The following is a 12,978-nucleotide window of genomic DNA, read 5'->3' as shown; positions in this document are numbered from 1 at the left end:
AGAAAATCTAAACAACTGAACCATGTTTTCATTTATTTGACATCCTAAAGAATAATAAGGCTCAGAAAATTGTACATAACTTTTTTTTAAAAATGTAAAAAGATCAATTGGGCTATCAAAAAATTAAGTTAGTGTGCTACAATAAAAATATATATAATTCGCATTTTACAAAAAAAAAAATTATACCTTATCAATTATCACTTATTTACAATGTTAATACACTCCAAAAGAACACAAATCTCATCCGAGATAATGCTTAAATAAGAGTGGTTTACATATGAAGTTAATTCACATTAAGAAATAATTTACACTTTTCCACTTACATGCTAAGAAAAGAGAGAAAAAAAAGGAAATTCTGAATATTTTTTAAATGCTTCCTGATATACAAAAGAGTGCAAGAGGTTTTTTTTTTTTCCCCCCATAATTAACAGTTATCTCTTAGTAGTTCTAAACCAAACAGATGCGAGGACCTGAATGGCACAAAAGACATTCAAAAAGCCTCAGACTGCATAGAAACAGCACACATTTTACATCATGGAGAACAGGGAAGTGCTCACATATAAAAGCATTATTTAAAAAAAAAAACAATAATAGTAATAAAAACAAATCCATAATTCATAATGAGCCCCTAAAAATATAATTTCTTGATTGTGGCCGAGATAGCAGCAACAGCTTGGTCCCAGGGCTTGTTTTTTTCCCTTTTACCTTGTGTTGAACTTTGTGTTAAACAGCCGCAATGCATTGTGGGATGCGTGGAACAATGACGCGCTAGGGGAATGCCACAGATGCCAAAAAACCATACTATCACACAGACACGCTCAGGCATACCAACTCGGCTTCTCTGTCGAAGTTCAGTTGTTTTCAAAAGTGGGCTCTGTGCCTCGCCGCTTTCACTGACTACCAGCTAAACGAACTCCACGTAGTTCTCTGGAATTAACCCTGTCTTCCCGTCCAAGGTGCCCTCCAGCCAGCCTGGTTCTCTTGACGGATGAACTAAGAGACAAAGATGCAAACAGAAGATCATTTTGGATGCCACTGACAACTTTATCTCCTGTTTATCCCCTATTTCCACAATGTGAAAGGAATAAGGTTCAAGTTAGACTCTATGTGCAGCATAACTCACCAAAAATAACCTGATTTCATGGCAATTCGTACATATTTTGTGGGGTGGCTAATTTTTTCAAATTTGTATGACCTCGCTCGTGCGAATTGGTTGTGAGATAGCTTTGAAAATAATCAAGTTGACTGTATCACCCGAAGAGGCCCAACAAATAATCTTTCGAAGCATTCTGAAGCCTCTATTTGATAGGGCTGGGTATTGACACAAATTTCACGATTCGATTTAGATTCAAAAGCGTGTGATTCGATTCGATATCAGTCATTCCAGATGCATCAGGTACAGTACATGGCAAATTTTCTCAAGGAAAACAAATCTCAAATAATGATGTAAAATATACAAATGGAGTCAGTTGGTACTCCATTACTCTGATATTGAAGGTTAAAATTAACTGATTTGTATTCAAACACTTAAATTACATTCCAGTGTTTATAATAATAATGTTATAATACTAACTTTGCAATTACATAATTATATTTCTACTCCAATGCATTTATTAAAATATAAACATTTAAATGGTAGCTCTCATAAAAACTTGACATATTTATTCATACATCAATTACATATTGAAGAACAGTAAAAAATTATAATGAATGTTATATGGTGCATATATTCAGCAAAATGCACCTCTGTAGAGTTAATTTTTCTAGCTAACTAATGAGTTTATGGTCACCAAATAGGTAAATGTGACATTATGTGACATATTGTTTACGTACAAGCTGTTATGCTGACATCTTTCCGTGGTTGAAACACTGATCGAGCAATTACATGAGACGGAATATGGATTAAGGTAAGTTGTACTCTTTCTATTAACACACCTTTGGATGTTCGTTCATGTTTATTTTGTGCTGTAACTTGTATTAAAGCAGAGGAGATGATCAGTTCACATTCCGGACTTCTCTTGAACTAAGACGCTACAGCAATCTTTGTTTCATATCAAAAGTAACAAAGCACAAGCTTATTGCGATTTATTGGATGGGAGGTGTGCTGTTCCGTTCATTAACAGAAAACAGGCTAGACTTATCAATTCTCGGGATTTAAGAATTGGTATTGTTTCGTAAAATGAGAATTAAAATCGAGAAATCGATATAATTTACCCAGCCCTACTATTTACTCTTGCAGTAGAGCCGCAGTGCACACGCCTGAGGTTTCATTAAGCAATAATCTGATCTACTGCTAAGCGGTGTTAAGTGTCGGACTTTGGCAGCTTGGAGCTCTGATACCTGTTAAGGGGCAAAAGGTGGAACAAAGCAGAGATATCAGTTTGCTGCTCTTATGTCTACCTGCTTAACTAACCAGATGTACCCAGTACACTCACTGAGGGCTAAAATGGAGACCCCCATAGTTGGGAACTTACCATTCTCGAATATGGTGCCTGCGATAAAGGACAGCTCAGAGTCATGTTCAGCCTTGCAGGCATACAGTGCACGTGCCTTTCGTGGCGGATGACTGGAGAAGATAAAGATATACAGAAGGGCTATTAATCTTTTAAAACTTTGAATTAAATTCCTGATTCACAGATTATTTTATTTGCAATTAATTTATTTGCAATCAATATCTGATTAGAAAAATATCCACATGAAGATCATTTAAAGACATTGAGTTTGAGTTCAAAAACTTGAAGTTGGTACTTCAAGCTGGAACTGCTCCAAATGTATGTGCTTTATTATTATTAAATTAAATCAATAATTTGCATCTTGATGGTCTTTGAAATACCTTGTTACCATGTAAATACTATGGTACATGAATGTGTATATACTAATATTTGAAACTGTTTTGTCTGAAAATAAAATAAGAAAAGCACTAAATAAAAAAGTCTATATATAAAAAATGGGTATTATGAATTAATGGATATTATTACATTATTAAATTAGTGTTTAGTGTCAGCGCTAGATGACAGAAAAAGTTAATGACCATTATTACGGTATATATGTATATATATATTGGTGCTGTCAAATCGATCAATTGCGATTATTCACATTCAAAATAAAATGTATACATAGACATATATTATGTAAACACAAACTTTTATATTGGATGTGATTAATCACGATTAATCAGTTTGACAGCATTAATGTATATCATCTGAATAATGTTTAAATAAGACTGACAAGAAAGTACCAGAGAGTACAACCTGAACCTAACCTTAATCCATGCAGTTAACCCCTTATTTTCCACAGTACCTTCTTAAGTAAGCACACTGTATGCGCACGTACTGTAAAATAAAGTGCAACCAAAATATGATTGGTGTACATTAATTTATTCTGATCATTAAACGTCTTTATGAAATACGTCGCCATGCATACAGTATATGCAACAACAGAAATGACACTTCCCATAAAGCACAGTATACTATTGCCCACCGTGCATCAGAGTGATGAAGTTAGTTGCGAGGAGGAAAGGTGTGAATGTGCGAAGCTGAAGCTTAACACCGAACAATTAGAATACTGCACTGCTATAGATAGCTGCCTAAGCAGGCCAGAGCAGGACACACACCTGACGGGGGAGGATTCGCTGGAGGTGCTGGAGGCCAGCTGGGGGCTGGAGGGGGCAGAGAACATCGGCCACGAGGGGGAGCGCGGTGAGGTGGGACTGGGTGAAGCCGGGCTGCGACAAACACACACACACACGCAGGCACGCACTATGTGATCCCAGCACCAACATTTGCAGCAACAGCTGCAGCTTTCACAAGAGACTTCAAGAGGAAGTTGCATCATCGGTTTAAAGAAATAGACATAAATGCAGTTAAACATGCATGAGAGTTTCATGCTAGCAGGAAAAAATGACCATTCTGTCATAATTTACACAACTCGTGTCTTTCATGTCCTGTGTGAACACAAAAGGAGATGTTTTAACGGATGTTCATGTTAAGCTTCTGAAATGACGTTGGTCACTGTACATGCTGCATGTGAAATACTGTGTGAATATTTGCCAAAGCATCTCTTTTTGTCTTTCACTGGAGAATGAAAGTCAAGACACTGGTTTGGTGAGTAAAAGATGACTGAATTGTCATATTTAGTGGAACTGAGTTAAACATGCTGAGGAAAATCATTAGTCATAATTTGTGTTAATGTAACACTCCCCCCCCCCCTCCCTGTTTCTGTTAAACAGAAAACTGGACAAACTTACCTTGTCGACATGCTGCTGCGAACTTTTGGGTTTTGACTGTAAATGATAGAAACAACAGGTTAAACTTTTTTTTTTTTTGTCTCAGCTTAACATTCATGAATATGCAAAAAAAGAGAGATGAACTAAACTATTGAATTATTTAATAATAATAATAATAGTAGTAGTAGTGCTGTCAAACGATTAAGCATGATTAATCACATCCAAAATAAGTTTTTGTTCACATAATATATGTATGTGTACTGTGTATATTTATTATATATATATATATATATATATATATATATATATATATATATATATATATATATATATATATATATATATATATATATATATAAACACACACACATGTATTCATATATTTAAGAAAAATGTTTCCATATTAAATATATCTATATATAATATATATATTATATGAATATAAATATATACATGTAAATATGTTTATATTTTCAAAATATATGTAAATGTATCTATGTGTGTGTATTTATATATATACACATAATAAATGTACACAGTACACACATATTATGTACACATTTTGGATTTATTAATTTAATTTAATTGAATTTGATCAATTAATTGTTTGACAGCACTAAATGATAGTATATATCAATAGGATCTCCTAACTTTTACACACACACACTTTTTTTGTGTGAAAAAGTTTGGAGAACCTATTGAATTCTATGGTTTTCTGTATCGGGACACAATCAGGTCAGATCCTTTTTGTTAAATTTGGAAAGTAAAACCTCAGATGAACAACATCACATGGCATAATGCACTATGTTCTTATTTATTTAACAAAAATAAAGCCAAGATGGAAAACCCATGTGTGACAAAATTAGTACACCCTATGATTCACTTTTAGCAGCAATAACTCAAAGTATTTATCAGTCAATCCCATTGTTTTGCAGGAATTTTGGCCCACTCTTCTTTACAATGTTGCTCCAGTTTTTTAGGTTTGTTGGCATTTGTTTATACACAGCTCTCGCCACAGCATTTGAGTTTGGATGAGCTCTGGACTTTGCTATATTGCAACACCTTGATTCTTTTCTTTTTCAGCTGTTCTGTTGTAGATTTGCTGGGGTGCTTGGGATCATCGTCCTGTTGCATGACCCAATTTTGTCCCAAATTAAGCCGTTACATTTAACTCTAGAATACTTTGGTATACAGAGGAGTTCATGGTTAACTCAATGACTGTGAGGTGTCCAGATCCTGTGGCTACAAAACAAGCCCAAAATCATCAGCCCTCCACCAGCATGTGTGACACTTGCTATGAGATGTTTGTGCTGATATGCTCTTTAGGTTTTCACCAAACACGGCACTGTGCATTATGGCCAAACATCTCCACTTTGGTCTCGTCTGTTCAAAGGACATTGTTCTAGAAGTCTTATGGTTTGTTCAGATGCAACTTTTCAAACCTAAACCGTGCTGCCATGCTTTTTTTTTTTTTTAGATAGAAGAATCTTTCTTCTGGCAAGCCTTCCAAACATGCCATGCTTGTCCCATATTTTTCGAATTGTACTGTCATGAACTTTATAATTGAACATGTTAACTGAGGTCTGTAGAGTCTGCGGTGAAGTTCTTGGGTCGTCTGCCATTTCTCTGAGCGTTACACGGTCTGCTCTTGGGGTGAATTTCCTGGGACGTCCACTCCTGGGAGGATTGGTGTGTGTTTTGAATGTCTTCCACTTGTGAATAATCATCCTCGCTGTAGAATGATGGACTTCAGACTGTTTAGAAATGGGCGTATTACTCTTCCCAGATTAATGGCAGCAACTCTTTGCTTCTCTAAGATCATTGCTGATGTCTTACATCCTTGGCGTTGTGTGTGTGCTTTTTTAGAGGTGCTCACACTCGCTGATGATCAGTTAATCAAAGGCATTTGGTTAGCAGTGCCTGACCATAACCTACCCTATTAAATTCTGTTAAAAATAAGGGGGTCCTAACTTTGTCAAACGTGGCTTTTCCATTTTGGCATTTCAACATTTAAAGTGGATCAAAACCTTTCATCAAAGATGTCCTAAACCCAAAATGCGTTCTTGTCTTAGAACAACTTTTTTGATCCACTTCAAATGTTGACTACAGTATGTGTGTGCGTGTTTCGCCTGAAACTTTTGCACTTTCTAAATGTTAAGGAGTATAAAATATTCCTGTTTGTTTCAGCATTATGACCACCAACACTGGCTCAACCAATGCCACAATTTTGGAGTGCGACTATCTGTTTGTTCAACCACTTGAAGATGGAAAACCTGGAAACCTGACCTAAAACCTTCATTATTTTTGCAGTTCCGTTTGGTGACAGAAATGATACACATCACCATTAAGCTTACTGAAACGATGTGTGTAACCTGTGTGTAAATCGTAAGCGAGGCATAAATGAGCAAGTGAATATCTTCATAATCAGTATTCTATTGGCACAGAAGCAAATGAAGCTGCTTATTGGACACTGTGGAATTTGTAGCCAAGCATCCGTCACACACAAACACACTCATCACTAACCTGATCAGCACCTATTCACAGATAGTGGGGTTGTCATGGCAACAGCATGACCTCAAGAGGTGAGTTAACTTTAATAATCTAAATGTCCATACATTAGTAGTGTTAATTGACTCTCACTTAGTCAAAGCCAAAATGCATTATGCTGCACATATACATGTAAGCCCTGTCCTTCTGTATTTACTGTTTATATAATGGAAAGTTCCAGTGCTCATTACTCAATAAAAGCACTCTAGAAATGATAAAACATGCAATATACAGTTATGACACCAAATATCTGTTTATCTAGATATTTAACCTTGCCAGGAATGATATCTTCCAGCAGAAGGATAAAACCTAATGATTTGGTTAATAAAATAAAACAAATTTAACTAAAATATGTTTATCTTGTGTTGGCAAATGCAATGTTGGCAAGGGCATCTCATTTCAAATATTTATTCTGAACATGTGACACTAAAAAATAAATGTGTGTGGATCCATTTTTAGTAACCATTAACTATTTATATTGATTTCTTTGTGGCAAAGTCATAGCAGATATTAAAATGTGTAATTTGTTTATTTTGTATAATGAATAGAAATAAATGATTATATATATATATATATATATATATATATATATATATATATATATATATATATATATATATATATATATATTAGACAGCTAAAAGAACAGCATTTATTTAAAATATATATTTTGTAACATTAAGAATATATTAGTCACTACTGTCACTGATCAATTTAATGTGTTACTGATGAATAACAATATTAATTTGTTAAAAAACAAACAAATAAAATAAAACCTCTAAACTTTTGGTAGTGTTTCGCGGTTTCCACAAAAATATTAAGCACCATCATTTTTTTTTTCTTTTTTTCAATATTAATAATAAAGGTTTTTTGAGCACCAAATCAACATATCAGAATGATTTGTTTATGAAAAATTAATGATGAAGGACCATGTGACATTGAAAACTGGAGTAACGGCTGCTAATAATTCATTGTTTCCATCAAAGGAATAAATTACATTTTAAAATATATTCAAACAGAAAATAGTTATTATAAATTGTAATAAAATTTCACAAGATTACCGTTTTTAATGTACGTTTGACCAAATAAATGCAGCCTTGAAGAGCGCAAGTCTTCTTTCAACAACAACTATTCAGAACTTTCATTGACACAATCAGATCGGACAGGAAGTAGAATATTATGGTGAAACTTGCTGGGATCTCTGATACCAAGCCTGACTGTACTAGATGTTCAATGCCACCTACTGGCCAAAGCTTCATAAAAATGGACCAAAACTTGTTGTAACTTTGGAATCATTTTGCCCAAATCTTCATGTCTATTTCTATGGCCATTGGTTTTTTTCAAGATTCAGTTTACAGATTTGCTTTTTTTTCTACAATTCCAAAAAAGTTACTAATGAAGATGCCGAGGAGGAAGTCATCATTTTGGAAAAGCTTCTATATTTTGACAAGAAATGCATTATTAATTACACATACTTATCAATAGAAAATTGTTTTTAGAATACCATGTGAATTTGGTCACAGCGCCACCTACTCTCAATAGACTGGCCATTGCTCCAGGGTGTTTCCGTGTCTACTGTGGCAAGAGATGCACCCCACAACCCTAACCCATACAAACAGTTTAGAAAATGAACCAATGGAGAGATATATTACCTTTATGCGTTTGACATGTTTCCTTTCCATAATATGTGTTATTACAATTTCCTATGGCTTTCATATGAGTGCAGATGTTTACATACGCTTTCCCTTTGCATTCAGCTACTTTAATTTCTAGTAAAGGTACCACTTTCATTTTCAAGACTGTGAGAGTCAACATAATTCAACTATCACACGTTTTCTCAAGTAGTTCATCAATCTCCTGGTCTTCATTGATTTACAACCTGCTGGGTCCTCAGGGGCCTTTGAGATGGGTATATCAGCACTGCCACACTTAATATATACGTCTATATATAGACGACAGCATTCATCTCAGTCCTGTGGCTTTGAGTCGCCAATCCTCACAGCTGATTTACAACCACACACACACACACACACACACACACACACACACACACAGACAGACAGAGCAGCGCTGTGACTATTAATCTCATAATATCTTAGACGTTTACCTGGATTAACCTTCACTGACTACAGAACAAATAGGTGTTGCTGGGATTGCAAAAACAGGATTTTCTGCTAAATCCACAAAAATATTTAGATACTACATAACTACTATCATGCCATATTTAAATAAACTGCTGAATTTTATTTTGTTTAATATTTCTGCATTTCACCGCAGTTTTTTTTTTTTTTTTTTTAAGCAATAACCTAAAGTTGGTTAATTTAGTTTTGTTCCTCTCTGCATTTATGTAAATGCATACAAGTCATTACATTACATATTGTCATTACATACAAGTTACGTAACAAAACAATTAGAGATATTTCTATATAAAATATTTACGTATTGCAAGATTGTGTTTGCAGTAAACACTGCAGGTGGTATGCAAGTTACAAACAAGAAGGTGCAACTTTTATATGCTCAGTCACAGATCAAGTCATTTCAAGTAAATTTTTTGATTTGGATGCGACCAGACACGATGATTTATTTGCTTTGTAATTCTATACATTTCCATCAGCTTGACCTATTTGGGCTGCAAACATGAAGGCAGGCATTATATCACTGAAAGGGTAATCAGCAAATAATAGCATTCAATCCCTTTATTTTACCTACATTTTGCAGTTCCTCTCCTCACATTCACGCAATGCTTCAGGAGCTCAATGGAGAACACAATAAACTCAAGGGAGTCAGAAGAGTAGCTGTCTTCCTCTGAAATGTTAGTGTCGCTTTATAAAAATGAGTTTTATTACACACCATTAGATCTCATATTTTATTATATTTCTTTGGTTTTGTTTTTCTTTCTATTGTCTTGCACACCTTTTTGAAAAGACACTGAGTCTCCTGTCTGCATGGTCAAAATGTTCATGCTATCCACATAACTGATTCTCATATGAACCTTCTTATCAGTGAAAGAAATCACTTACTCGTAGCAGCTGGCTTTCTTTATTATTTTCCCCTCAAACTGGGTCAAGGTGAAATATCACTGAATAAAAATTATTAGCATTGCTTAACAGAATACCCAGAATTCACACATTAGATCAATAAAATCTAAATTATACATGCTTATTAATTATGCATTCACATTTGATACTCTGTTCTCTGTTTGCTTCTCATTACATGGTCTTGTGTGTGTTTCTGCAACCTTCGAAACTGGAAAATCCTGGAGTTTGGTTGCTTGCTCTGTTAAACATGGTGGATTTGCTCTGTTATTTGCATGGTTTGCAAAAAGAGTGTGTTGTTAACTGAGAAACAGAGAGACAGAAGTGTTGGCAAATGCCAGAAAGCCAAGCAACATAGGCAGACAAAACAAGCTTAAAATAAGCAACTTAGCTCATCAAAATATAGATCAAGAACAGATCCAGATCAGGAATTTGATTAATTTCATAAATACTGTACACATCTGCATTCTGGAAATAAGCCCAAAAATGCAACTGCTCATATGTTCAACCTTATTGGGAAGAAAAAAAAAGCCAAAGTTGCTTAGAATAAACAGTCATGGCAACACTGCAAGACTGCCTGCTACTTTGGCCTAGAGCAGAGCATGTCTTGACTTGCCCTGAGGCTGATTAATGACTTTGTGTATGATGTACAGAGAGGGAAATATTTCTATGACAGTATTCCACAAAAATACTTGGAGGCCAGAATCACTAGAGACTTGCTTTTTTCGCAATTATCTTGGTATCGTTGTGAGTGTATTTCATGAGAATCCTTCAAAGTTTGACACAACGCTATTTTTTATAATGTGAAACATGAGAGCGTGATCTCCTACTGGGAGGGTGAAATTGGGAAAGGACCGAGGACAGAATCATGGGGAACACCAGTTAAAATCAAGACATCTCAACAGTAAATATGTTGGCAGGAAATTGAGAGAATCTGAAGGCTATGCTGGGTTTCATAATTTCCGTTCACATAATAAAACCTCAAAGCAAAGACTGTTGCCAATGTAAGGTAGTGAAAATGAAACGCAGATTGTATTAAAATGTTGTTCAGTCTCTAAAACAACCTGCACTTTTGACCCTGGAACAAAAGCTAAAACTTAAAACTATGTGCATGACAATTAAGATCTCCAAACAGTAATAAAGATTTCATCTACTTTAGTGCAAACAGATAAATCATTATTATATTTCACATAAATTAAAACAGATCAAATATAATTTAGTAGTGTAGGTACTGTTATTGTGTCCTTGTTCTTGCTAAGGCAGGGGTTTTCAAACTGGGGTCTGTGACCCAAAGCCAGGGGGTCTAAAAAATAATGTGCTGTATCGTATTTTCCGGATCACCATGAGGTTCAGGTTCAGTTTCGTTTAAAATAAGTTTGTTATAGGTTATTATTGTTTCAATAAAGTATATTCTATTCTATACACCAATGCAACTTGTGTTTTTTCCTGACCTGATGCAACTTTCCGTAAAATATGGAAAAGTTGCAACAGCAAAATATTGTCTTATATTATTAAACAGTACAAATAAAATGGGGACCATTTGTTATAATTATGAAAAATGTCCTTGAAAAATGTTCTGCCCTGTAAGGGGTCCCTGATTCCAAAAAGTTTGAAAACCCCTGTGGTAAGGCATTGTTATATGATTACTAAGGTGTTCTGAGTGGTTGCTAAGGCCAATGAACATGGTTGATCTATGATGTCTCTATTTATTTAACTTATTGTTTATTACATATTATAGCTGATGTCCTATATATGCTTCTAGTTAATATATAATTTGCAGAACTTGACCTAACAATTACAACAACCAGTAATCAATCTAAAATGCAAAGCACATTAAAAAAAAGAAAAAAGTAAATAAATAAAAAATCTAACTTCAAATCAAAACACGGTAATACAATATATGTGGGGAAAAATCAACAATAACTAATTAACTAGCTATGTAAACCCTAAATAATGATTTACAAAAAATATATATATTCTGTTTATTCTTTACTGAATTGTTTTAATTTTGTCATTTAAACTTTATTTGGTAAAGCATTCCAAAACTTCCTTTAGTGAAATTTATGACTTCCCCAAGGCTGTTCTGTGTCTTGGTACCCCCTTAAAATTATTTTCGAAACATGAGAAATGTATAAAACTAAGTAAACCATTTTTGTTCTTGTTATTTTACAACAATGCCACATCATTGTCTTATAAGCTATTACTTAAAAACAAAAAACAAAACAAAAAAACACTTGTTTATATACAGATACATTATTGGCATAATAATAAAATGAGGAGCTTGACTCCAAACAGTGACACAATATTTGAGATAATAAAAAGAAATCTACTGCATACATACATAATTTGGCTATTTTACTTGGTAGGTAAGGTCTAATCGTACAAAAAAACAAAAAACTGTTCAAATTTGTATTTGTAGTCTTTGCTGATATATAAATATCTGCATCATCTGCATACATTTGACATTCAGGTAAACCATTAATATATAATGTAAAAAGAAGTGGTCCCAACATTGACCCCTGAGGAACACCCATTTTAGTACTCTGATATGATGACCTTACACAGCAGCATTTATTTTAGCATATTGTTCTCTAAATATTAGTTTCTGGTCTATATATCATATTCTGTTCTGAGAATATGACTCAAAGCTCTCTTTCAGTATAAGATTTTTTATAAGTCCCATTGCACAGAAAAGTAACGACAAACCTCACCCCAATAGGGCACATGAATTTAAGTTCCCTTTCAGTCGGTCACTCCGAATCACGTCGGATGACCGACGAAATGGGATCTCGCCAGAGAGACCAATCCACTTCGAGTGTAACTAAACGAGCCAATGGACATTGGCATGCGATCATTGCATCCAGCTGCCGCTGATCACAGCGTGAGTATAAGAGGCAGCAGGTGCACCGCATTAATTCATCATTTCGCTTCGGAGCCGAGCGGCGGTGAATCACTGCTGCTCTCCTTTCCTGCGAGTGAGAAGAGCGAGCGAGTGCGGGCGTTACAGCGCAACAGCGGTGGTCGCGGTCTCACGGGAGAAAGAGGAGATTCCCGTGAAGACAGTCACACTAGGAGTGTGTGGTGGCCAGCTCCCCTGCGTGCTTCAGCACTTAATAAAGAGCAAATTTCTCTAAAAGAGCAACACGGGTGATCGCGTCTTTTTAAAGATGT

General features: G+C 34.9%; 1 protein-coding gene across 3 annotated transcripts in view; it reads right to left on the bottom strand.

Annotated features, from left to right (window-relative positions):
• Positions 1-16: 16 nt before the first annotated feature.
• The window catches only part of LOC131528448 (rho GTPase-activating protein 26-like), a 101,244-nt gene continuing 88,282 nt past the window's right edge, over positions 17-12,978 (bottom strand). For 2 of the 3 annotated variants that reach the window (XM_058757566.1, XM_058757567.1), the window contains exons 21-24: positions 4,247-4,282; positions 3,614-3,724; positions 2,475-2,566; positions 17-993 (exon numbers count right to left, since the gene is read on the bottom strand). In XM_058757566.1, the coding sequence (XP_058613549.1) occupies positions 905-993; positions 2,475-2,566; positions 3,614-3,724; positions 4,247-4,282 (328 nt within the window). In that variant the 3' untranslated portion in view covers positions 17-904. The remainder of the gene's footprint in view (positions 994-2,474; positions 2,567-3,613; positions 3,725-4,246; positions 4,283-12,978) is intronic. The other variant, XM_058757568.1, reaches the window with a different exon arrangement.

This window comes from Onychostoma macrolepis, chromosome 21 (genome assembly GCF_012432095.1).
Source record: "Onychostoma macrolepis isolate SWU-2019 chromosome 21, ASM1243209v1, whole genome shotgun sequence".
NCBI classification, from domain to species: Eukaryota; Metazoa; Chordata; class Actinopteri; order Cypriniformes; family Cyprinidae; genus Onychostoma; species Onychostoma macrolepis.
This window is presented reverse-complemented; position numbering and strand designations above follow the sequence as displayed.